This window comes from Oncorhynchus keta, chromosome 35 (genome assembly GCF_023373465.1).
Source record: "Oncorhynchus keta strain PuntledgeMale-10-30-2019 chromosome 35, Oket_V2, whole genome shotgun sequence".
In the NCBI taxonomy this organism is placed as follows: domain Eukaryota; kingdom Metazoa; phylum Chordata; class Actinopteri; order Salmoniformes; family Salmonidae; genus Oncorhynchus; species Oncorhynchus keta.
The window spans coordinates 8871894-8898942 of NC_068455.1; the positions used below are offsets into that span (position 1 = coordinate 8871894).

At 44.9% G+C, this 27049-nt stretch overlaps 2 protein-coding genes across 40 annotated transcripts in view; one reads left to right on the forward strand and one right to left on the reverse strand.

The window, feature by feature from the left end:
• The first annotated feature begins 13015 nt into the window (after positions 1-13015).
• Positions 13016-18061, forward strand: LOC127915815 (polycystic kidney disease protein 1-like 3). Of its 39 annotated transcripts, none has more exons than XM_052496318.1 (3): positions 13016-14225; positions 14312-14397; positions 14742-18061. In XM_052496318.1, exon 3 carries the CDS (start codon positions 16797-16799, stop codon positions 17994-17996), a length of 1200 nt encoding a protein of 399 aa, XP_052352278.1. In that variant the 5' UTR covers positions 13016-14225; positions 14312-14397; positions 14742-16796; the 3' UTR covers positions 17997-18061. The 39 variants fall into 39 exon arrangements, with proteins under 39 accessions (XP_052352278.1, XP_052352279.1, XP_052352284.1 ...); XM_052496319.1 differs by lacking the exon at positions 14312-14397 and adding an exon at positions 14484-14569; XM_052496324.1 differs by having other exon boundaries at positions 13016-14139.
• Positions 18062-18085: 24 nt separating this feature from the next.
• The window catches only part of LOC118381214 (retinitis pigmentosa 1-like 1 protein), a gene marked incomplete at its 3' end in the record, with an annotated part of 33610 nt that continues 24646 nt past the window's right edge, over positions 18086-27049 (reverse strand). The window contains exons 8-11 of the mRNA XM_052495850.1: positions 21165-26996; positions 19518-20870; positions 19193-19387; positions 18086-18757 (exon numbers count right to left, since the gene is read on the reverse strand). Coding sequence (XP_052351810.1) covers positions 18086-18757; positions 19193-19387; positions 19518-20870; positions 21165-26996 — 8052 coding nt within the window. The remainder of the gene's footprint in view (positions 18758-19192; positions 19388-19517; positions 20871-21164; positions 26997-27049) is intronic.

Consider the following 27049-nt stretch of genomic DNA (forward strand, 5'->3'; position numbering starts at 1 on the left):
GGTGTATTAGCAGTGGTTATATGTTCCAGTCAGTGTGGTGTATTAGCAGTGGTTATATGTTCCAGTCAGTGTGGTGTATTAGCAGTGGTTATATGTTACAGTCAGTGTGGTGTATTAGCAGTGGTTATATGTTACAGTCAGTGTGGTGTATTAGCAGTGGTTATATGTTACAGTCAGTGTGGTGTATTAGCAGTGGTTATATGTTACAGTCAGTGTGGTGTATTAACAGTGGTTATATGTTACAGTCAGTCAGGTGTATTAGCAGTGGTTATATGTTACAGTCAGTGTGGTGTATTAGCAGTGGTTATATGTTCCAGTCAGTGTGGTGTATTAGCAGTGGTTATATGTTACAGTCAGTGTGGTGTATTAACAGTGGTTATATGTTACAGTCAGTCAGGTGTATTAGCAGTGGTTATATGTTACAGTCAGTGTGGTGTATTAGCAGTGGTTATATGTTACAGTCAGTGTGGTGTATTAGCAGTGGTTATATGTTACAGTCAGTGTGGTGTATTAACAGTGGTTATATGTTACAGTCAGTCAGGTGTATTAACAGTGGTTATATGTTACAGTCAGTGTGGTGTATTAGCAGTGGTTATATGTTACAGTCAGTGTGGTGTATTAACAGTGGTTATATGTTACAGTCAGTGTGGTGTATTAGCAGTGGTTATATGTTCCAGTCAGTGTGGTGTATTAACAGTGGTTATATGTGACAGTCAGTGTGGTGTATTAGCAGTGGTTATATGTTACAGTCAGTGTGGTGTATTAGCAGTGGTTATATGGTACAGTCAGTGTGGTGTATTAGCAGTGGTTATATGGTACAGTCAGTGTGGTGTATTAGCAGTGGTTATATGTTACAGTCAGTGTGGTGTATTAACAGTGGTTATATGTTACAGTCAGTGTGGTGTATTAGCAGTGGTTATATGTTACAGTCAGTGTGGTGTATTAGCAGTGGTTATATGTTACAGTCAGTGTGGTGTATTAACAGTGGTTATATGTGACAGTCAGTGTGGTGTATTAGCAGTGGTTATATGTTACAGTCAGTGTGGTGTATTAGCAGTGGTTATATGTTACAGTCAGTCAGGTGTATTAGCAGTGGTTATATGTTACAGTCAGTGTGGTGTATTAGCAGTGGTTATATGGTACAGTCAGTGTGGTGTATTAACAGTGGTTATATGTTACAGTCAGTGTGGTGTATTAACAGTGGTTATATGTTACAGTCAGTGTGGTGTATTAGCAGTGGTTATATGTTACAGTCAGTCAGGTGTATTAGCAGTGGTTATATGTTACAGTCAGTGTGGTGTATTAGCAGTGGTTATATGTTACAGTCAGTGTGGTGTATTAGCAGTGGTTATATGTTACAGTCAGTGTGGTGTATTAACAGAGGTTATATGTTACAGTCAGTGTGGTGTATTAGCAGTGGTTATATGTTCCAGTCAGTGTGGTGTATTAACAGTGGTTATATGTGACAGTCAGTGTGGTGTATTAGCAGTGGTTATATGTTACAGTCAGTGTGGTGTATTAGCAGTGGTTATATGGTACAGTCAGTGTGGTGTATTAGCAGTGGTTATATGGTACAGTCAGTGTGGTGTATTAACAGTGGTTATATGTTACAGTCAGTGTGGTGTATTAACAGTGGTTATATGTTACAGTCAGTGTGGTGTATTAGCAGTGGTTATATGTTACAGTCAGTGTGGTGTATTAGCAGTGGTTATATGTTACAGTCAGTGTGGTGTATTAACAGTGGTTATATGTGACAGTCAGTGTGGTGTATTAGCAGTGGTTATATGTTACAGTCAGTGTGGTGTATTAGCAGTGGTTATATGTTACAGTCAGTGTGGTGTATTAACAGTGGTTATATGTTACAGTCAGTGTGGTGTATTAGCAGTGGTTATATGTTACAGTCAGTGTGGTGTATTAGCAGTGGTTATATGTTACAGTCAGTGTGGTGTATTAGCAGTGGGTTATATGGTACAGTCAGTGTGGTGTATTAGCAGTGGTTATATGTTACAGTCAGTGTGGTGTATTAGCAGTGGTTATATGGTACAGTCAGTGTGGTGTATTAGCAGTGGTTATATGGTACAGTCAGTGTGGTGTATTAGCAGTGGTTATATGGTACAGTCAGTGTGGTGTATTAGCAGTGGTTATATGTTACAGTCAGTGTGGTGTATTAGCAGTGGGTTATATGGTACAGTCAGTGTGGTGTATTAGCAGTGGTTATATGTTACAGTCAGTGTGGTGTATTAGCAGTGGTTATATGTTACAGTCAGTGTGGTGTATTAGCAGTGGTTATATGGTACAGTCAGTGTGGTGTATTAACAGTGGTTATATGTTACAGTCAGTGTGGTGTATTAGCAGTGGTTATATGTTACAGTCAGTGTGGTGTATTAACAGTGGTTATATGTTACAGTCAGTGTGGTGTATTAGCAGTGGTTATATGTTACAGTCAGTGTGGTGTATTAGCAGTGGTTATATGTTACAGTCAGTGTGGTGTATTAGCAGTGGTTATATGTTACAGTCAGTGTGGTGTATTAACAGTGGTTATATGTTACAGTCAGTGTGGTGTATTAGCAGTGGTTATATGTTACAGTCAGTGTGGTGTATTAACAGTGGTTATATGTTACAGTCAGTCAGGTGTATTAGCAGTGGTTATATGTTACAGTCAGTGTGGTGTATTAGCAGTGGTTATATGTTACAGTCAGTGTGGTGTATTAACAGTGGTTATATGTTACAGTCAGTCAGGTGTATTAACAGTGGTTATATGTTACAGTCAGTGTGGTGTATTAGCAGTGGTTATATGTTACAGTCAGTGTGGTGTATTAACAGTGGTTATATGTTACAGTCAGTGTGGTGTATTAGCAGTGGTTATATGTTCCAGTCAGTGTGGTGTATTAACAGTGGTTATATGTGACAGTCAGTGTGGTGTATTAGCAGTGGTTATATGTTACAGTCAGTGTGGTGTATTAGCAGTGGTTATATGGTACAGTCAGTGTGGTGTATTAGCAGTGGTTATATGGTACAGTCAGTGTGGTGTATTAACAGTGGTTATATGTTACAGTCAGTGTGGTGTATTAACAGTGGTTATATGTTACAGTCAGTGTGGTGTATTAGCAGTGGTTATATGTTACAGTCAGTGTGGTGTATTAGCAGTGGTTATATGTTACAGTCAGTGTGGTGTATTAACAGTGGTTATATGTGACAGTCAGTGTGGTGTATTAGCAGTGGTTATATGTTACAGTCAGTGTGGTGTATTAACAGTGGTTATATGTTACAGTCAGTGTGGTGTATTAACAGTGGTTATATGTTACAGTCAGTGTGGTGTATTAGCAGTGGTTATATGTTACAGTCAGTCAGGTGTATTAGCAGTGGTTATATGTTACAGTCAGTGTGGTGTATTAGCAGTGGTTATATGTTACAGTCAGTGTGGTGTATTAGCAGTGGTTATATGTTACAGTCAGTGTGGTGTATTAACAGTGGTTATATGTTACAGTCAGTGTGGTGTATTAGCAGTGGTTATATGTTCCAGTCAGTGTGGTGTATTAACAGTGGTTATATGTGACAGTCAGTGTGGTGTATTAGCAGTGGTTATATGTTACAGTCAGTGTGGTGTATTAGCAGTGGTTATATGGTACAGTCAGTGTGGTGTATTAACAGTGGTTATATGTTACAGTCAGTGTGGTGTATTAACAGTGGTTATATGTTACAGTCAGTGTGGTGTATTAGCAGTGGTTATATGTTACAGTCAGTGTGGTGTATTAGCAGTGGTTATATGTTACAGTCAGTGTGGTGTATTAACAGTGGTTATATGTGACAGTCAGTGTGGTGTATTAGCAGTGGTTATATGTTACAGTCAGTGTGGTGTATTAACAGTGGTTATATGTTACAGTCAGTGTGGTGTATTAACAGTGGTTATATGGTACAGTCAGTGTGGTGTATTAACAGTGGTTATATGTTACAGTCAGTGTGGTGTATTAGCAGTGGTTATATGTTCCAGTCAGTGTGGTGTATTAGCAGTGGTTATATGGTACAGTCAGTGTGATGTATTAGCAGTGGTTATATGTTACAGTCAGTGTGGTGTATTAGCAGTGGTTATATGGTACAGTCAGTGTGGTGTATTAGCAGTGGTTATATGGTACAGTCAGTGTGGTGTATTAGCAGTGGTTATATGGTACAGTCAGTGTGGTGTATTAGCAGTGGTTATATGTTACAGTCAGTGTGGTGTATTAGCAGTGGTTATATGGTACAGTCAGTGTGGTGTATTAGCAGTGGTTATATATTACAGTCAGTGTGGTGTATTAGCAGTGGTTATATGTTACAGTCAGTGTGGTGTATTAGCAGTGGTTATATGGTACAGTCAGTGTGGTGTATTAACAGTGGTTATATGTTACAGTCAGTGTGGTGTATTAGCAGTGGTTATATGTTACAGTCAGTGTGGTGTATTAACAGTGGTTATATGTTACAGTCAGTGTGGTGTATTAGCAGTGGTTATATGTTACAGTCAGTGTGGTGTATTAGCAGTGGTTATATGTTACAGTCAGTGTGGTGTATTAGCAGTGGTTATATGTTACAGTCAGTGTGGTGTATTAACAGTGGTTATATGTTACAGTCAGTGTGGTGTATTAGCAGTGGTTATATGTTACAGTCAGTGTGGTGTATTAACAGTGGTTATATGTTACAGTCAGTCAGGTGTATTAGCAGTGGTTATATGTTACAGTCAGTGTGGTGTATTAGCAGTGGTTATATGTTACAGTCAGTGTGGTGTATTAGCAGTGGTTATATGTTACAGTCAGTGTGAAGTATTAGCAGTGGTTATATGGTACAGTCAGTGTGGTGTATTAACAGTGGTTATATGTTACAGTCAGTGTGGTGTATTAGCAGTGGTTATATGTTACAGTCAGTGTGGTGTATTAGCAGTGGTTATATGTTACAGTCAGTGTGGTGTATTAGCAGTGGTTATATGTTACAGTCAGTGTGGTGTATTAACAGTGGTTATATGTTACAGTCAGTGTGGTGTATTAGCAGTGGTTATATGTTACAGTCAGTGTGGTGTATTAACAGTGGTTATATGTTACAGTCAGTCAGGTGTATTAGCAGTGGTTATATGTTACAGTCAGTGTGGTGTATTAGCAGTGGTTATATGTTACAGTCAGTGTGGTGTATTAGCAGTGGTTATATGTTACAGTCAGTGTGAAGTATTAGCAGTGGTTATATGGTACAGTCAGTGTGGTGTATTAGCAGTGGTTATATGTTACAGTCAGTGTGGTGTATTAGCAGTGGTTATATGTTACAGTCAGTGTGGTGTATTAGCAGTGGTTATATGTTACAGTCAGTGTGGTGTATTAGCAGTGGTTATATGTTACAGTCAGTGTGGTGTATTAGCAGTGGTTATATGTTCCAGTCAGTGTGGTGTATTAGCAGTGGTTATATGTTACAGTCAGTGTGGTGTATTAGCAGTGGTTATATGTTACAGTCAGTGTGGTGTATTAGCAGTGGTTATATGTTACAGTCAGTGTGGTGTATTAGCAGTGGTTATATGTTACAGTCAGTGTGGTGTATTAGCAGTGGTTATATGTTACAGTCAGTGTGGTGTATTAACAGTGGTTATATGTTACAGTCAGTGTGGTGTATTAACAGTGGTTATATGTTACAGTCAGTGTGGTGTATTAGCAGTGGTTATATGTTACAGTCAGTGTGGTGTATTAGCAGTGGGTTATATGTTACAGTCAGTGTGGTGTATTAGCAGTGGTTATATGTTACAGTCAGTGTGGTGTATTAGCAGTGGTTATATGTTACAGTCAGTGTGGTGTATTAACAGTGGTTATATGTTACAGTCAGTGTGGTGTATTAGCAGTGGTTATATGTTCCAGTCAGTGTGGTGTATTAGCAGTGGTTATATGGTACAGTCAGTGTGAAGTATTAGCAGTGGTTATATGTTACAGTCAGTGTGGTGTATTAGCAGTGGTTATATGTTACAGTCAGTGTGGTGTATTAGCAGTGGTTATATGTTACAGTCAGTCAGGTGTATTAGTAGTGGTTACATGTTACAGTCAGTGTGGTGTATTAGCAGTGGTTATATGTTACAGTCAGTGTGGTGTATTAGCAGTGGTTATATGTTACAGTCAGTGTGGTGTATTAGCAGTGGTTATATGGTACAGTCAGTGTGGTGTATTAGCAGTGGGTTATATGTTACAGTCAGTGTGGTGTATTAGCAGTGGTTATATGTTCCAGTCAGTGTGGTGTATTAACAGTGGTTATATGTTACAGTCAGTGTGGTGTATTAGCAGTGGTTATATGTTCCAGTCAGTGTGGTGTATTAGCAGTGGTTATATGTTCCAGTCAGTGTGGTGTATTAACAGTGGTTATATGTTACAGTCAGTGTGGTGTATTAGCAGTGGTTATATGGTACAGTCAGTGTGGTGTATTAGCAGTGGGTTATATGTTACAGTCAGTGTGGTGTATTAGCAGTGGTTATATGTTCCAGTCAGTGTGGTGTATTAACAGTGGTTATATGTTACAGTCAGTGTGGTGTATTAGCAGTGGTTATATGTTCCAGTCAGTGTGGTGTATTAGCAGTGGTTATATGTTACAGTCAGTGTGGTGTATTAACAGTGGTTATATGGTACAGTCAGTGTGGTGTATTAGCAGTGGTTATATGTTACAGTCAGTGTGGTGTATTAGCAGTGGTTATATGTTACAGTCAGTGTGGTGTATTAACAGTGGTTATATGGTACAGTCAGTGTGGTGTATTAGCAGTGGTTATATGTTACAGTCAGTGTGGTGTATTAGCAGTGGTTATATGTTACAGTCAGTGTGGTGTATTAACAGTGGGTTATATGTTACAGTCAGTGTGGTGTATTAGCAGTGGTTATATGTTACAGTCAGTGTGGTGTATTAGCAGTGGTTATATGTTCCAGTCAGTGTGGTGTATTAGCAGTGGTTATATGTTCCAGTCAGTGTGGTGTATTAGCAGTGGGTTATATGTTACAGTCAGTGTGGTGTATTAGCAGTGGTTATATGTTACAGTCAGTGTGGTGTATTAGCAGTGGTTATATGTTACAGTCAGTGTGGTGTATTAGCAGTGGTTATATGTTACAGTCAGTGTGGTGTATTAACAGTGGTTATATGTTACAGTCAGTGTGGTGTATTAGCAGTGGTTATATGTTACAGTCAGTGTGATGTATTAGCAGTGGTTATATGTTACAGTCAGTGTGGTGTATTAACAGTGGTTATATGGTACAGTCAGTGTGGTGTATTAGCAGTGGTTATATGTTACAGTCAGTGTGGTGTATTAGCAGTGGTTATATGTTACAGTCAGTGTGGTGTATTAACAGTGGTTATATGGTACAGTCAGTGTGGTGTATTAGCAGTGGTTATATGTTACAGTCAGTGTGGTGTATTAACAGTGGTTATATGTTACAGTGAGTGTGGTGTATTAACAGTGGTTATATGTTACAGTCAGTGTGGTGTATTAGCAGTGGTTATATGTTACAGTCAGTGTGGTGTATTAGCAGTGGTTATATGTTACAGTCAGTGTGGTGTATTAGCAGTGGTTATATGTTACAGTCAGTGTGGTGTATTAGCAGTGGTTATATGTTACAGTCAGTGTGATGTATTAGCAGTGGTTATATGTTACAGTCAGTGTGGTGTATTAGCAGTGGTTATATGTTACAGTCAGTGTGGTGTATTAGCAGTGGTTATATGTTACAGTCAGTCAGGTGTATTAGCAGTGGTTATATGTTACAGTCAGTCAGGTGTATTAGCAGTGGTTATATGTTACAGTCAGTGTGGTGTATTAGCAGTGGTTATATGTTACAGTCAGTGTGGTGTATTAGCAGTGGTTATATGTTACAGTCAGTCAGGTGTATTAGCAGTGGTTATATGTTAAGTCAGTCAGGTGTATTAGCAGTGGTTATATGTTACAGTCAGTGTGGTGTATTAGCAGTGGTTATATGTTACAGTCAGTGTGGTGTATTAGCAGTGGTTATATGTTACAGTCAGTGTGGTGTATTAGCAGTGGTTATATGTTACAGTCAGTCAGGTGTATTAGCAGTGGTTATATGTTACAGTCAGTGTGGTGTATTAGCAGTGGTTATATGTTACAGTCAGTGTGGTGTATTAGCAGTGGTTATATGGTACAGTCAGTGTGGTGTATTAACAGTGGTTATATGTTACAGTCAGTGTGGTGTATTAGCAGTGGTTATATGTTACAGTCAGTGTGGTGTATTAGCAGTGGTTATATGGTACAGTCAGTGTGGTGTATTAACAGTGGTTATATGTTACAGTCAGTGTGGTGTATTAACAGTGGTTATATGTTACAGTCAGTCAGGTGTATTAGCAGTGGTTATATGTTACAGTCAGTGTGGTGTATTAGCAGTGGTTATATGTTACAGTCAGTGTGGTGTATTAACAGTGGTTATATGTTACAGTCAGTGTGGTGTATTAGCAGTGGTTATATGTTACAGTCAGTGTGGTGTATTAGCAGTGGTTATATGTTACAGTCAGTGTGGTGTATTAACAGTGGTTATATGTTACAGTGAGTGTGGTGTATTAACAGTGGTTATATGTTACAGTCAGTGTGGTGTATTAGCAGTGGTTATATGTTACAGTCAGTGTGGTGTATTAGCAGTGGTTATATGTTACAGTCAGTGTGGTGTATTAGCAGTGGTTATATGTTACAGTCAGTGTGGTGTATTAGCAGTGGTTATATGTTACAGTCAGTGTGATGTATTAGCAGTGGTTATATGTTACAGTCAGTGTGGTGTATTAGCAGTGGTTATATGTTACAGTCAGTGTGGTGTATTAGCAGTGGTTATATGTTACAGTCAGTCAGGTGTATTAGCAGTGGTTATATGTTACAGTCAGTGTGGTGTATTAGCAGTGGTTATATGTTACAGTCAGTGTGGTGTATTAGCAGTGGTTATATGTTACAGTCAGTCAGGTGTATTAGCAGTGGTTATATGTTACAGTCAGTCAGGTGTATTAGCAGTGGTTATATGTTACAGTCAGTGTGGTGTATTAGCAGTGGTTATATGTTACAGTCAGTGTGGTGTATTAGCAGTGGTTATATGTTACAGTCAGTGTGGTGTATTAGCAGTGGTTATATGTTACAGTCAGTGTGGTGTATTAGCAGTGGTTATATGTTACAGTCAGTGTGGTGTATTAGCAGTGGTTATATGTTACAGTCAGTGTGGTGTATTAGCAGTGGTTATATGGTACAGTCAGTGTGGTGTATTAACAGTGGTTATATGTTACAGTCAGTGTGGTGTATTAGCAGTGGTTATATGTTACAGTCAGTGTGGTGTATTAGCAGTGGTTATATGGTACAGTCAGTGTGGTGTATTAACAGTGGTTATATGTTACAGTCAGTGTGGTGTATTAACAGTGGTTATATGTTACAGTCAGTCAGGTGTATTAGCAGTGGTTATATGTTACAGTCAGTGTGGTGTATTAGCAGTGGTTATATGTTACAGTCAGTGTGGTGTATTAACAGTGGTTATATGTTACAGTCAGTGTGGTGTATTAGCAGTGGTTATATGGTACAGTCAGTGTGGTGTATTAGCAGTGGTTATATGTTACAGTCAGTGTGGTGTATTAGCAGTGGGTTATATGGTACAGTCAGTGTGGTGTATTAGCAGTGGTTATATGGTACAGTCAGTGTGGTGTATTAGCAGTGGTTATATGGTACAGTCAGTGTGGTGTATTAGCAGTGGTTATATGGTACAGTCAGTGTGGTGTATTAGCAGTGGGTTATATATGTTGGACAAATTGGGTGAAAAAAGCTGTTTCCCCACACAATATATCTCCCCCTTTCACTCAGTAGCTTTCGACCCGGCTCCGTTGCCTTCTTCTGGCAGCATGAAGGTCTCGTCAAATTACAGATCGACCTGAAAGTATGTCATTTTTTGGTCAAATAAAAATAAATAATAAAATGAAGTCAAGTGTACGGAACACTGCGATCAATGTCTTAATGTGATAGATTGATTGCTTACGCCATTTCCGGTCACAACTTGCAGACTTGTTTAGCCTATAAGCAGTAACCATTAATCCTGTGCTGCTCCCAACCTTTTACGTTATTAAAGAAGTGTAAGCCTGTTACAACAATAAATAAAGTGTAAGAGGGTTTAGGTAAAGAAATATATATTTGATTTAGAATATGTATTAAAGGTGGTATTGATTTCCTGATATACCCCCTTCAGTGTGAGAGTCCAGTCCAGAATGAGAGATATATGCATATAGAGGAATGAGGAAACACTGGGGTCTCTCTCAATATGTTCTCACACCAGGGTTTTATAGTAACAAAGTACAAACAAAGTCCTGTCTCAGCCTCCAGTATTTATGCTGCAGTAGTTTATGTGTCGGGGGGCTAGGGTCAGTTTGTTATATCTGGAGTACTTCTCCTGTCCTATTCGGTGTCCTGTGTGAATCTAAGTGTGCGTTCTCTAATTCTCTCCTTCTCTCTTTCTTTCTCTCTCTCGGAGGACCTGAGCCCTAGGACCATGCCCCAGGACTACCTGACATGATGACTCCTTGCTGTCCCCAGTCCACCTGGCCATGCTGCTGCTCCAGTTTCAACTGGCCTGGGCCCTAGGACCATGTCCCAGGACTACCTGACATGAGGACTCCTTGCTGTCCCCAGTCCACCTGGCCATGCTCCTGCTCCAGTTTCAACTGTTCTGCCTTACTATTATTCAACCATGCTGGTCATTTATGAACATTTGAACATCTTGGCCACGTTCTGTTATAATCTCCACCCGGCACAGCCAAAAGAGGACTGGCCACCCCACATATGCTCTCTCTAATTCTCTCTTTCTTTCTCTCTCTCTCGGAGGACCTGAGCCCTAGGACAGTGCCCCAGGACTACCTGACATGATGGCTCCTTGCTGTCCCCATTCCACCTGACTGCTGCTGCTCCAGTTTCAACTGTTCTGCCTTATTATTATTCGACCATGCTGGTCATTTATGAACATTTGAACATCTTGGTCATGTTCTGTTATAATCTCTACCCGGCACAGCCAGAAGAGGACTGGCCACCCCACATAGCCCGGTTCCTCTCTAGGTTTCTTCCTAGGTTTTGGCCTTTCTAGGGAGTTTTTCCTAGCCACCGTGCTTTTACACCTGCATTGTTTGCTGTTTGGGGTTTTAGGCTGGGTTTCTGTACAGCACTTTGAGATATCAGCTGATGTACGAAGGGCTATATAAATAAATTTGATTTGAATTTGATTTGAAATGAAGTATCTTTAATCAGCCCAGATGACATTAAACAAATGTCATCCGATAACAGTTAATTACATTTCAAGATGTAACCTTGGAAATGGCAGATCTTTGAAAGCAGTGCTGAGCCACACACCTTTCAGTGGTTACTTTTCCTTTCCTTTCTGTTCAAATATATTTTGAAATCTTAAAAACTTCTTGGTTGATTTCCACAGTTTTTAAACCAAAAACGGCATCCTTCCCACGTTACATCAGGATCTGTGTGTTAAAATGACATGTTTAATCAGTCAACACTCTCCTTCCTGTTCCCCGAGCACTGGGACGACACTCCTTCCTGTTCCCCGAGCACTGGGACGACACTCCTTCCTGTTCCCCGAGCACTGGGACGACACTCCTTCCTGTTCCCCGAGCACTGGGACGACACTCCTTCCTGTTCCCGAGCACTGGGAGCACTCCTTCCTGGAGCACTGGGACACTCCTTCCTGTTCCCCGAGCACTGGGACGACACTCCTTCCTGTTCCCCGAGCACTGGGACGACACTCCTTCCTGTTCCCCGAGCACTGGGACGACATTCCTTCCTGTTCCCCGAGCACTGGGACGACACTCCTTCCTGTTCCCCGAGCACTGGGACGACACTCCTTCCTGTTCCCCGAGCACTGGGACGACACTCCTTCCTGTTCCCCGAGCACTGGGACGACACTCCTTCCTGTTCCCCGAGCACTGGGACGACACTCCTTCCTGTTCCCCGAGCACTGGGGACGACACTCCTTCCTGTTCCCCGAGCACTGGGACGACACTCCTTCCTGTTCCCCGAGCACTGGGACGACACTCCTTCCTGTTCCCCGAGCACTGGGACGACACTCCTTCCTGTTCCCCGAGCACTGGGACGACACTCCTTCCTGTTCCCCGAGCACTGGCACGACACTCCTTCCTGTTCCCCGAGCACTGGGACGACACTCCTTCCTGTTCCCCGAGCACTGGCACGACACTCCTTCCTGTTCCCCGAGCACTGGGACGACACTCCTTCCTGTTCCCCGAGCACTGGGACGACACTCCTTCCTGTTCCCCGAGCACTGGGATGACACATATAACAAATGAACTGCTTACTTAGCTAAACCCTAAGTTTCAGTGGAAATGAGGACACTAAAATCTACTGGTCTGTATTTGCATAGCGATCAACGTGTTTTGCAAACTGTGAATAGTCTACATTTAGAATATTTGGACAAGCGATCATCCAACTCATGAAATAATCAGATTTCTCTTGGATCCGTCCATTGAAGTCTTTGTCATACAAGGCTGGGCCGGTTATTCAAATGACCATTTAACCTTTTACTGGCCATAATCTGTTTTGGTGGCTGCATTTAGTAGGAGACTGTTCTGATAAGGCTGGGCCAGTTATTCAAATGAACATTTCATATTTTACTGGCCACAATCTGCTTGGTGGCTGGGTGTAGTGGGAGACTGTTCTGATAAGGCTGGGCCAGTTATTCAAATGACCATTTAACCTTTTACTGGCCACAATCTGTTTTGGTGGCTGGGTGTAGTGAGCCTAATAGTGAGTGTTGGGAAAGCTTTCCCTGGAACCTGACAGCTGACCTTTTAGCAGTGATGCCATTGTAACAGAGTTAAGAACGTACCATAAAGTCCCTCCACAGCTAGCTTGAAATGGTGCGGATGGAGCAAGCCAAAAGAGTTCAAGTATTTATCTGAACTAGTCTTTACCAAAGAGTTGAAATGGTGTAGTTAGAGGAAATGAGATGCATGGCACTTTTAAGCAGCAATATATTTCAACTAAACATAATTTAGTTTAAAAACATTTAATTTCATAAATAGTTATACATTAAAATACATTTACATTGTTGTTTGAGACTTTACATGGTGTTCCCTAGGTTATGTCACAGAAGAAGATTGACAGCCGAACGGACCAATAGCAGCATAGACATATCCCACAGCACCTACCAATAGGACTTTATGATTGACTATAGACTATAAAACCATAGCACCCCTTGTAGTCAGAGCCTGAGAGAATCATGGTGCACATCTCTGTTTCAACCCTGTACAATAATATGTTACAACATACACATGCTTTTATTCAGTTGCGGACTAATATATTGGCACCCTTGCACTTTTCTTAAATAGTTCCCTATTTCTTCTGAAATTAGTTAAAATTGAAAAAAATAAAAATGTTTGTTCTCCACTCCTTGTTATTGGATGTTCAACATTGTTGAACCAATTTTATTTTTGTAAACTTAAGTTGACACAGAAAATAAAGCACCCCAGAGGTAGTTCTTGGTTTTCAGCCGCTGGTCCTGGGGGCTGTGAACGTGCGCAAGGCATCATGGGAATCATCAGATTATCAGGTGTTTTGTAGTCCAACGTTCAACTCAGTGTCTACAAACTGGGTCTCCATTGAAGGTTGTGTGTCTTCCAGCAGGACAACGACCCCCAATATGACAAGGAATGGTTCAACTCAGTGTCTACAAACTGGGTCTCCATTGAAGGTTGTGTGTCTTCCAGCAGGACAACGACCCCCAATATGACAAGGAATGGTTCAACTCAGTGTCTACAAACTGGGTCTCCATTGAAGGTTGTGTGTCTTCCAGCAGGACAATGACCCCCAATATGACAAGGAATGGTTCAACTCAGTGTCTACAAACTGGGTCTCCATTGAAGGTTGTGTGTCTTCCAGCAGGACAATGACCCCCAATATGACAAGGAATGGTTCAACTCAGTGTCTACAAACTGGGTCTCCATTGAAGGTTGTGTGTCTTCCAGCAGGACAACGACCCCCAATATGACAAGGAATGGTTCAACTCAGTGTCTACAAACTGGGTCTCCATTGAAGGTTGTGTGTCTTCCAGCAGGACAACGACCCCCAATATGACAAGGAATGGTTCAACTCAGTGTCTACAAACTGGGTCTCCATTGAAGGTTGTGTGTCTTCCAGCAGGACAACGACCCCCAATATGACAAGGAATGGTTCAACTCAGTGTCTACAAACTGGGTCTCCATTGAAGGTTGTGTGTCTTCCAGCAGGACAACGACCCCCAATATGACAAAGAATGGTTCAACTCAGTGTCTACAAACTGGGTCTCCATTGAAGGTTGTGTGTCTCCCAGCAGGACAACGACCCCCAATATGACAAGGAATGGTTCAACTCAGTGTCTACAAACTGGGTCTCCATTGAAGGTTGTGTGTCTCCCAGCAGGACAACGACCCCCAATATGACAAGGAATGGTTCAACTCAGTGTCTACAAACTGGGTCTCCATTGAAGGTTGTGTGTCTTCCAGCAGGACAACGACCCCCAATATGACAAGGAATGGTTCAACTCAGTGTCTACAAACTGGGTCTCCATTGAAGGTTGTGTGTCTCCCAGCAGGACAACGACCCCCAATATGACAAGGAATGGTTCAACTCAGTGTCTACAAACTGGGTCTCCATTGAAGGTTGTGTGTCTCCCAGCAGGACAATGACCCCCAATATGACAAGGAATGGTTCAACTCAGTGTCTACAAACTGGGTCTCCATTGAAGGTTGTGTGTCTTCCAGCAGGACAATGACCCCCAATATGACAAGGAATGGTTCAAGAAGAGTTATTGGACTGTTTCAACTTATTCTAGAAGAAATATGGAATTAAAAAGTGCCAATATATTTTTATACAACTGCAGATGCTTTGTTCTAAACAATATATCCATACTTATTTTATTTTTTATTTTACCTTTATTTTACTAGGCAAGTCAGTTAAGAACAAATTCTTATTTTCAATGACGGCCTAGGAACAGTGGGTTAACTGCCTGTTCAGGGGCAGAACGACAGATTTGTACCTTGTCAGCTCGGGGATTCGAACTTGCAACCTTTCGGTTACTAGTCCAACACTCTACCCACTAAGCTACCCTGCCGCCCTTATCTCCACTATATCTATACAAAACATGAATACATTCAATATATTCAAGATAAACAATATATCTAGACGCCTTATAAAACAACCTCTTTGTCAGGTACTCCAACAACAACAACTTCTGCACTATTGATCATGATATTAAAGGTGAAAAAGGTATTTGTTTCATCAGTCCATTGTTGATAAGGTCTGAAAATGTTTTCAAGATGTATATCCTTCAAAATACAGAAGTACAGCCGATATGATGTATTACTGTATTTTAATTTACTGTATCTTGAAAACATATTATCTCTCTCGTCTCTCTCTCCTGTCACCACGGTGCCAGTAAAGCATTGGTTGAAGTCCTGAGTAGATTCTGTTATAATACCGTCCCACATGGTTAAATACCTTGGAACCTCATGTCACAACAACCCAAACTATACACCCCTCCATACAGTAGAGAATATACACCCCTCCATACAGTAGAGAATATACACCCCTCTATACAGTAGAGAATATACACCCCTCTATACAGTAGAGAATATACACCCCTCCATACAGTAGAGAATATACACCCCTCCATACAGTAGAGAATATACACCCCTCCATACAGTAGAGTATATACACCCCTCCATACAGTAGAGTATATACACCCCTCCATACAGTAGAGAATATACACCCCTCCATACAGTAGAGTATATACACCCCTCCATACAGTAGAGTATATACACCCCTCTATACAGTAGAGTAAATGCACCCCTCCATACAGTAGAGTATATACACCCCTCTATACAGTAGATAATATACACCCCTCTATACAGTAGAGAATATACACCCCTCCATACAGTAGAGAATATACACCCCTCCATACAGTAGATAATATACACCCCTCTATACAGTAGAGAATATACACCCCTCCATACAGTAGAGAATATACACCCCTCTATACAGTAGAGAATATACACCCCTGTACACAGTAGAGTATATACACCCCTCCATACAGTAGAGTATATACACCCCTCTATACTGTAGAGAATATACACCCCTCTATACAGTAGAGAATATACACCCCTCCATACAGTAGAGAATATACACCCCTCTATACAGTAGAGAATATACACCCCTCCATACAGTAGAGTATATACACCCCTCTATACAGTAGAGAATATACACCCCTCTATACAGTAGAGATTATATACCCCTCTATACAGTAGAGATTATATACCCCTCTATACAGTAGAGAATATACACCCCTCTATACAGTAGAGTATATACACCCCTCTATACTGTAGAGTATATACACCCCTCTATACAGTAGAGTATATACACCCCTCTATACAGTAGAGTATATACACCCCTCTATACAGTAGAGTATATACACCCCTCTATACAGTAGAGTATATACACCCCTCTATACAGTAGAGAATATACAGCCCTCCGTGAAAATAAAATCATACATACATGTAATTTGTTTTTTGAAATATACAAATATACATTTCACATGATATCTTATGGTTCGTACAATACTATGATTGTTCCACGTTTCAGTTAAACCCTTCTATTAAAATAATGAGTATATGCCACTCTGACCTGGCAGAAACCTGTGCATTACCTCCCATATAGATATTCCTAACTCAGAGAGGAGATTATAAAGTGCTTTCTGTGACTCAGTCTGTCCTGTGAGGGTTACAGATCTAGGACGTCCAGTTTTATGTCCTGTGAGGGTTACAGATCTAGGACGTCCAGGTCTATGTCCTGTGAGGGTTACAGATCTAGGACGTCCAGTTCTATGTCCTGTGAGGGTTACATATCTAGGACGTCCAGTTCTATGTCCTGTGAGGGTTACAGATCTAGGACGTCCAGTTCTATGTCCTGTGAGGGTTACAGATCTAGGACGCCCAGTTCTATGTCCTGTGAGGGTTACAGATCTAGGACATCCAGTTCTATGTCCTGTGAGGGTTACAGATCTAGGACGCCCAGTTCTATGTCCTGTGAGGGTTACAGATCTAGGATGTCCAGTTCTATGTCCTGTGAGGGTTACAGATCTAGGACGCCCAGTTCTATGTCCTGTGAGGGTTACAGATCTAGGACATCCAGTTCTATGTCCTGTGAGGGTTACAGATCTAGGACGCCCAGTTCTATGTCCTGTGAGGGTTACAGATCTAGGACGTCCTGTTCTATGTCCTGTGAGTGTTACAGATCTAGGACGCCCAGTTCTATGTCCTGTGAGGGTTACAGATCTAGGACGTCCAGTTCTATGTCCTGTGAGGGTTACAGATCTAGGACGCCCAGTTCTATGTCCTGTGAGGGTTACAGATCTAGGACGTCCAGTTCTATGTCCTGTGAGGGTTACAGATCTAGGACGCCCAGTTCTATGTCCTGTGAGGGTTACAGATCTAGGACGTCCTGTTCTATGTCCTGTGAGTGTTACAGATCTAGGACGCCCAGTTCTATGTCCTGTGAGGGTTACAGATCTAGGACGTCCAGTTCTATGCCGTTCTCTTTTGGTTTCCTGCGTTTGGTTCTGGCTGGAGATCGGCTCCTCCTCTGGCCTTTCCCCCCTGACCCTTCCCCCGCAGATGCCATCTGGTGTCCATCAGAGACAGATTCATTGGGCTCTATCAGGGTTAAGGAGCACATTTGTGAAATTGATCCTGGCTGGGACTCCACAGAGGTTCTGGTCATCTGGTGGATCAGAGGGATTTCTCTATTTCCCTCCATCTCCTCACCCTCCTCGTCTTCAGGATTAAGCTCCGCCACAGCATTCAACTGCACCTCCTCCTCTCCTCCCTCTTCCTCATCCTCTGCTGACACCCCCACATTAACCTCTGTTTCTTCCTCAGGAGTCTTCTCCTCTCCCCCTGTCTCTCCCGCTACTCCGGTCTCTTCATCTCCTGCAGCTTCCTCCTGAACTCCTGCTTCATCTCCTCCAGCTTTTTCCTGATCTCCTGCTTCAGCTTCCCCTGCTTCTTCCTCCTCCCCTTCTACTAACTCCTCCCCCTCCCCAGTCTCCGCCCCCTCCACACCATCTTCTCCTGCACTTTCACACCCCGTCTCTCCTTCCCCTGCTTCTTCCTCCTCATCCTCAGTTCCCTCTACCACTCCATCCTCCTCCTGTTCTTCAGCCCCTATCTCCTCAGCTATTTCCTCCTCTACTTCACTCATCAGAGACTCAGCTCCGTGACTCTCCTGTCCCTCCTCCTCTCCCTCCTCTCCCCCAGTCACTCCTTCCTCTTCCTTCTCAGAGATATCTTCCTCTATAACAGTTGGTATAATATCCTCCTTTCTCTCCTCCTCTTCCTCGTCTTCGTGTACCACCTCTAGATTCCCAACCTGTTCCTCCTCCTCCTCTTCCTCGTCTTCCTGTACCACCTCTAGATTCCCAACCTGTTCCTCCTCCCCCTCTTCCAGTTTGTCATTGTTCTTCCCCTGTGTGGGGCTAGGGGGCACCGGAGACTCTGGGTCTTTCTTCATCTGCAGGATCTTACGCAGATCAAACGCCATCATCACCGGCGCCTTGGCAACCACAGCCTCCATTTTGATTGCCTTGTCCTCCGCCTTTTTCCGTATGCAGGCGTCGCAGGGACAGTACTCGTCCTCACTGCGCTGGTCGCTAACATCGCCTGAACCCTGCTCTCCGTCACTCTCGTTTACCGACTGGACCTTCATGACCTTTAAAGCAAAGTCAAACTTTATTAGGAGTGTATTTAAAATAAAGCAATAGAGTCTACAGTAGAGTCTACAGTTGACAATAAAGTAGGAACAACACATGTTTTAAATGGATAGTGCAAGATTTTTCTACTTACCCAGAATAAGATGTAGGAAGTTGCTAACTAGCATGAATGAAATTGCTAACTAGCGTTAGCGAAATTGCTAACTGACGTTAGCGAAATTGTTAACTAGCGTTAGGGAAATTGCTAACTAAAGTTAGCGAAATTGCTAACTAACGTTAGGGAAATTGCTAACAAGCATTAGCGCAATGAATGGAATTCTTGGGGATCAGCATGCCAGAATTCATTGTGCATTCACTGCCAAAATATCTATACATTTACTAAAAGTTTGTTTTAAAGCTGTTCAAATAAAATATCACTAACTGCCCCCTCTCACCTTCAACCTCCGCCTCCTCTGGTCTGTTACGGTTGACTCCCGGGACATGTTAGGGGGTCGCGGCCCCCGGCCCGCCCGTCCCCGAATCTTCCTCAGTTCACGATCAATGCTCATCTGGATCCTCTTCTTCACCTCATCTCTCAGCTCAGTGATCATAGTGTCCAACATCACATTGTTGTCTAGGTCCCAACGCACCTTCACAAACACAACAGTATTATCCAGATTATTTATAAAAAAATATATATATTTATGATTTTCATGATGATGCTAATTATTAATGCTGTTGTGTTTGTTGTTGTGGTTTTTATTATTGTTGTATCAGTACCTTTAACTCGGCCATGGCGTCCACGTAGTGGGCCATGAACTGCTTCTCCAACTTCTTCAGCAGGTTGAGAACCCAGACCGGGTCAGGGTCCTGGGAGACACGCTTGGTGAGCAGCGGTCGTTGGACTGACGGGGGTGTCCCTGAGCTGGGGGTGTCCTCCGGGGTGTCTGTCTCTGTGTCAGTGGGGGATTTGTAGGCTGTGCTGTCTGAAGAGGATGGGCTCCCTGGGGTTTTGAGTCTCTCAAGGGTCTGCAGCATCTCACCTGTCCCTGGGGGTGACTCTGGGGACGACTCATCCTCCCCTGGGCTGCTCTGCACTTGGCTGGCGATGTCTGGGGTAGCCGCGTCTGAAAGCAGCTCTGCTGATGTTGCTTCCTCTCCTCCTCCATATGTCTCTCCCTCTCCCCCTCCATATGTCTCTCCCTCTCCTCCTCCATCTGTCTCCCCCTCTCCTCCTCCATCTGTCTCTCCCTCTCCTCCTCCATATGTCTCTCCCTCTCCATCTGTCTCCCCCTCTCCTCCTCCATCTGTCTCTCCCTCTCCTCCTCCATATGTCTCCCCCTCTCCTCCTCCATCTGTCTCTCCCTCTCCTCCTCCATATGTCTCTCCCTCTCCATCTGTCTCCCCCTCTCCTCCTCCATCTGTCTCTCCTTCTCCTCCTCCATCTATCTCTCCCTCTCCTCCTCCATCTGTCTCTCCCTCTCCTCCTCCATCTGTCTCTCCCTCTCCTCCTCCATCTGTCTCTCCTTCTCCTTCTCCATCTATCTCTCCCTCTCCTACCTCCCCCTCTCCTCCTCCATCTATCTCTCCTTCTCCTTCTCCATCTATCTCTCCCTCTCCTCCTCCATCTATCTCTCCCTCTCCTCCTCCATCTGTCTCTCCATCTATCTCTCCCTCTCCTCCTCCATCTATCTCTCCCTCTCCTCCTCCATCTATCTCTCCCTCTCCTCCTCCATCTGTCTCTCCCTCTCCTCCTCCTCCTCTTCCGTCTGTCTCCCCCTCTCCTCCTCCTTCCCCTCCTTCTCCCTTCGCTATGAGAGTGATGTCACCCGCTGTTTCATCTGGTCTGGTCTTCCCAGAACCCCCAGACCCTGCTGAGCCGCTGCTCAGGTCCACACCAGAATCTTTTAGCCTCTCCTTCTCCTCTGTCTCTCCCTCCTTCCTCTTCTCGAGGTCAGGCTTAGACAGCCACAGTGACTCTAGTATATCCATGACCTCTTGGTACCGCTGGTACCGGTCAGGGCCTGGGGCTGCAGCTGGAGAAGGGGGTGGGTCGATGAGCTGCAGCTGGGCCAGACAGTCCAGCAGACCTTTAGCAGAGGAGCTCAGTCTGCGTCCGTACACTGGACTTATCTGGAGTAAAGAGACAGGTGGGAGGAATAAGGATTAGGAATACTGTAAATCATATCAAAAAAGTGTTTCATTCTCCCCCTGAAAGTCACACAAACCATGTGAATATGACAATAAAAGTTTGCAAATAATAACAGTTATTAGTATACAATATATAAGTAAAACTATACTGTAACGTATATTACCCTATGAGTAAAATACATGTAAGTTAAAAGACATTGAAAATATCTGTTTTTAACATCTTATGCTCACTGGGAAGTAAAAGTATGTAAGTAAAATTCTAGAAACAGGAAATACCTCGGGTAGGGAGCTGCACCGGCCCAGTGTAGGGTTCAGTAAAACCTTCATTACTGCCACAGATGAGTGGCAGCTCCAAGGCAGCTCTGACTCTCTACTGAGGAACAGGTGGCGATGACAAGGAGAACTGATGTCATTGTTGGGTGGGGCTGGGTCAGGGCAGCAGTCAGCACACTCAGAGCACTCTCCCTCCTCCTCTGCTCCCACCTCCCCCTCTTCTTCTTTTTTTACCTCCTCTTCTTCTTTATCTTTCTTCTCCTTCTCCCCCACTGCTGCTTCCTCCTCCTCCTCTCCCCTCTCTTCCTCTTCCTCTTTCACCTCTCCCTCTTCCTCTGGTTGCCGGGCAGCCTTCTTTTGTCCTGTTTCAGGCATGTTCTCCTGCTCCTCTTCCTCTTCCTCTTGTCCTGTTTCAGCCGTGTTCTCCTGCTCCTCTTCCTCTTCCTCTTCCTCTTGTCCTGTTTCAGCCATGTTCTCCTGCTCCTCTTCATCCTGTTTTCCTGTTTCAGCCGTGTTCTCCTGCTCCTCTTCCTCTTCTTGTTGTCCTGTTTCAGCCGTGTTCTCCTGCTCCTCTTCCTCTTCCTGTTGTCCTGTTTCAGCCGTGTTCTCCTGCTCCTCTTCCTCTTCCTGTTGTCCTGTTTCAGCCGTGTTCTCCTGCTCCTCTTCCTCTTCTTGTTGTCCTGTTTCAGCCGTGTTCTCCTGCTCCTCTTCATCCTGTTGTCCTGTTTCAGCCATGTTCTCCTGCTCCTCTTCCTCTTCTTGTTGTCCTGTTTCAGCCGTGTTCTCCTGCTCCTCTTCCTCTTCCTGTTGTCCTGTTTCAGCCGTGTTCTCCTGCTCCTCTTCCTCTTGTCCTGTTTCAGCCGTGTTCTCCTGCTCCTCTTCCTCTTCCTCTTCCTGTTGTCCTGTTTCAGCCATGTTCTCCTGCTCCACTTCCTCTTCCTCTTCCTGTTGTCCTGTTTCAGCCGTGTTCTCCTGCTCCTCTTCCTCTTCCTCTTCCTGTTGTCCTGTGTCAGCCGTGTTCTCCTGCTCCTCTTCCTCTTCCTCTTCCTGTTGTCCTGTTTCAGCCATGTTCTCCTGCTCCACTTCCTCTTCCTCTTCCTGTTGTCCTGTTTCAGCCGTGTTCTCCTGCTCCTCTTCCTCTTCCTCTTCCTGTTGTCCTGTTTCAGCCGTGTTCTCCTGCTCCTCTTCCTCTTCCTGTTGTCCTGTTTCAGCCGTGTTCTCCTGCTCCTCTTCCTCTTCCTGTTGTCCTGTTTCAGCCGTGTTCTCCTGCTCCTCTTCCTCTTCCTGTTGTCCTGTTTCAGCCGTCTTCTCCTGCTCCTCTTCCTCTTCCTGTTTTCCTGTTTCAGCCGTGTTCTCCTGCTCCATCTCTGTAGTTTCAATCGGTTCTTGTTTCTCCTCAGTCTCCTCTCCTCCTTGTCCCTCTGTTTCCCCTCCTTTCTCATCTCCTTCCTCTCTTTTTACTTCTGTCTCTTCAATTCCCTCGTTCATCTCATCTTCAGGGTTATCCATGCCGCTGTCAGCAGGGATGCCTCTCAGCCAATCACTGACAATGTCAATGGGTGAGGTTTTGGGCAGACAGAGGGGACCCAGCTCCTCTAGCTCCACCTCTTCCTGTTTGAGCTTCCTTCTCCTCTGGCTACTCCCACTCTTCCCACTCTTCCCACTATCAGGGATGCTAACCTTTGACCCTGCAGGGCTGGAGAGGCGCGAGGCGGCCATGTTCCCCCTGAGCAGGTCAGCTGCAGACAGGGACTGGGAGAGGAGGCTATCGCTGACGCTGGCCGTACCCAGCTGGATGGCGGGTCTGGAGCCCTCAGGGGGATTGAAGGACTGGGAGGTAGTGTTTCCCACTTGGGCCGACTTTGGTTTGGAATTCCCTTTTATCACAATCTTATCCGTTTTGGAGGTTTTCACGGAGTGAACGCTGCCCGTGTCACTCTGAGCTTTAACCCTGTGACCTTTCACTTGCATTAAGGAGGCCCTTGTCTCTGGCATCTCATCGTCCTGGGCCTCGCTGGCCTTCTGAACTTTCACCTTTGACCTGGTGGAGCGGGCGAAGGAAGCCACTCTTGAGTCTCCTTCTGCTTTAGCAGGGCTCTTAGAACGTACGCTGGGAGCTTTCTTCTCTGTGACATGATCTCTGACATCATCATCTCTGTGTGCAGCCGTGCTGGCAGGTCGGCTCGTGGCATGACTTTGAGACTCCTCTTTGGTCTCGGTGGTGGCAGGCGGTGTCTGATTGGTGGATTTAGCATTAGCCTGTGATGCTGTGGAGAGGGGTCTGGTGGAGGAATCTGCGTTTTTTGGGGGTTTTGCAGATTTCACACTGCCTGTCTCAAGGTCATTTCCTGTAGTGCTGGGGGCAGGTCTAACACCTCTCTCACCTCTCTCTTTTTTCAGGTGCAGAAACGTACTTCTGTTACTACCATTAGACGTATGAGATGTACTGGACTTCGCTGAGATGTGAGATTTAGCCAACATGGCGCTAGCTGGTCTCTCCTCTGTTTTCTCTCCCTCCCTGTCAACCCCTGTTGTTTCAATGGCAGGGACGTCTGCTGTTTTAGGTGCTGGAGAGATCGCTCTAGCACTTCCACTATTACAGGTGGACTTGTGAGATCTGCTGGACTTTGCTGAAGCACTATATTTAGTCGACATGGCACTCGCTGGTCTCACTGTCCCCTCTCCCTTCTCGTCCCTTCCGGTGGTCTCATTAACATCAGCTTGTTCTGCAGTTGGAGTTTCAGCCCTCCTACCACTGGACGACTTATGAGACCTGTTGGTCTTGACAGAGGCGGTGGATTTGTCTCTGTGTTCTTTTCCACCTGTCGTCTCGATAGCAGGAACATCTTGAGCCACTGGAGAGACTGCTCTACTACTTCCATTACAGGTGGGCCTGTTAGACTTGCGGGACATTGCTGAATCATTAGATTTAGCTGACATGACACTTTCTGCTCTCTCTTTCTTCTCTCCGACCTCGTCTCTTCCTGTTGTTTCAATAACAGGGACATCGGCTGGTTGAGATCTTTGACTCTCAGCCCTCCTACTGCAGGTAGATTTATGAGACCTGCTGGACTTGACAGAAGCACTGGTTTTAGCTGAGACGGCGCTCGACGGTCTCTCCTCTGTGTCTCCAGCAGCAGTTGTATCGTCAACCATCTCCTCTCCCCCTGTCGTCGTAATAACAGGGATGTCTTTAGTCCCCGGAGTCTCAGCCCAGACATTCCTACTGCAGGTAGACTTGAGGGACCTGCTGGACTTTGACGTGGCACCTGCTGCTCTCTTCTCTCCCTCATCATCTCCAGTAGGTTCAGGCTCAGTCGCTGGCACCTCTGGTGAGTTGGAGGAAGGGGCCCGTTCTGCTTTGCTGCAGGTAGACTTGTGAGATATGCTAGATTTCACTGAGGCATTATTGTCATCCAAAATGGCGCTCGCTGGTCTCTCCTCTGTTTCTCCGGCAGCAGCAGCAGACCCATTCTCATCTCCCTCTGTTGTTTCAATAGCAGGGATGTCTTTAGCAACAGGTGTCTCAGCCCTCACACTCCTACTACAGGTAGACTTGTGAGACCTGCTAGATCTGACAGAAGCACTGGTTTTAGCTGACAATGCACTCGCTGTCTTCTCTTCCTCTGTTTTCTCCTCTGGATCGTTGACAGGAGTTTCACATGCGGCTGGCTTTGGAGAGGCAGCTTTACAGGCAGACTTGTGGGTCCTGCTGAACTTGATAGAAGCCCTCGTTTTAGCTGACATGGCTCTTGCTTCTCTCTCCTCTCCCTCATCATCTCCTGTAGACTTACAAGACCTACGGGACTTTGCTGAAGCATTGGTTTTAGCTGACAATGCACCCGCTGCAACCACGTCTGCTGGATCGTTGACTAGAGTTTCACTCGCTGCTGGTTTTGGAGAAACAACTCTAATACTCCTACTGCAGGTTGACTTATGAGACCTGCTGGACTTGGCTGAGAGGTTAGATTTAACAGACGTGGAGATCGTTGCTCTCTCCTCTCCCTCATCCTCTCCAGTAGGTTCAGGTTCAGTAGCTGGTACCTCTGGTGAGTAGGCGGAAAGGACCTGTTCTGCTTTGCTGCAGGTAGACTTACAGGACCTACAAGACTTTGCTGAGAGGTTAGATCTAACAGACATGGAGCTCTCTAACCTCTCCTCTGTTTTCTCTCCCACTTCTTCCTCTTCACCTTCGCCTGTTGTCTCAATAGCATTGATGTCAGGTGTTTCAGAGCTGGCAGAAGCAGCCCCAGCATTAGGACTTTTGGTAGACTTATGGGATCTGCTGTAATTTGCTGAAGTGTTAGTTTTAGCTGACATAACACTGGCTCCTCTCTCCTCTGTCTCTGCTGCTCCTGTATCCTCAGCAACGTCTGGTTCTGATCTGGGAGACGATGCCCTCTCTGAAGCTTTGGTGGACCCATCTGCTTTGCTACAGGTAGATGTATGAGATCTGCTGGACTTGGCTGAGAGATTAGATTTAACTGACATAATGCTTGCTGCTCTCTGCTCTGATCCATCTTCTACCTCTCCCTCTTTCTCTTCTCCCTCCATCGGTTCTTCCATTTGTTCCTCCATGTCTGCAAGGGATTCTGAGGCCTTAGACTTCTGGGAGGTTCTAGAGGTCCTGCCCTTGACTGAAGAGAAGCATTTGGCTGAGAGGACATTGGCTGCTCTCTCGTCTTTCTCCCCTTCCTCTATTTTCTCTCCAACCTCTACCTCTCCCTCCTTCCCTGTATCTTCTCCCTCCTCGGGCAGAGACATGTGTGACATCATGCTGGCTGCTCGGCCCTCTTGGTAGAAGTGGGTACAGTTGGACTTGTTGGTCCTCTGAGAAAATCCACACTCATCTGAGCCACCTGAGAGTCCTCTCCCTGACCTCTCCTCTTCTTCTTCTTGAGATCGCTTTGACCTATGTGACTTCTGTGAGTGGCAGGACACAAGGTCGTAACCTTGGTCACACCCCCCACAGTGAGAACATACACTGGAGCCTATAGACCCCACTGACCCAATGGACCCCCCTGAGCCACCGGAGACGCTGACTGCCCTCTTCCCACCCTGCTCAGCTTCATCATCTCCCTCCTCTGGAGCCACAGGGATCCTGATTCTATTGGAGGGAGCTCTGGATCCGTGGGAAGCTTGGCTGGCCTTCGACAACGAGCTGTCCACTCTCTCCTCGTTGGCCTTAGGGGTGACTTCTCCTCTGCAGCAGGAGCACGAGTTACTAGAACGCCGGAAGGAGGTTTTGCTCCCCCTCTCCTCTCCCTGTAGGGCAGGGGTGTGTTTTCTGCTCCTGGAGGAAGTAGACATAGGGCTGGGAGGCTGTGGGGTCAAGGGGAGGGCTTGTGGGGGGTCATTGCTATGGCAGCAGCGTGAGACGCTGGGAGGGAGGTCATCCACATCGTCCTGAAGTGCTTGGAGCACATGGGAGGAGCTAGACAGAGGACGCTCCTCCCCCTGGTTGTCTGTGGCACCCAGGCTAAGCTCGCTGTGGCTGCAGCTGCTGCTGACTGTACACACCTCCACCATTCCATTTACAACCCTTCCGAGCTCTGAGCACTCCCTGTGGGTCGCACGCCTCCTCACCAACTTGCTGGAGCGGCAGGAGGAGGAGGAACTTGAGGAGTGGGTGTGTCTAACCCTGGAGTGTGAATGCTTAGAAGTCTGGATGTGGGCGGGGTTCTCCCAAAGGTCATACTCCTGTCTCTGGAAGCAGCAGGCATAATGTGACTGTGGCTCCTCCAGGGAGCGCTGTGGAGGCTTGGGGGTGTAGTCGGCAGCTTCAACAACACAGGAGGCGGAGTCATGGTCTGAGCAGCTTTCTGATTGGCCTTGCTGCAGGAAACAACGATAGCAATAGATTTTTATTTGTAAAGCACATTTCATAC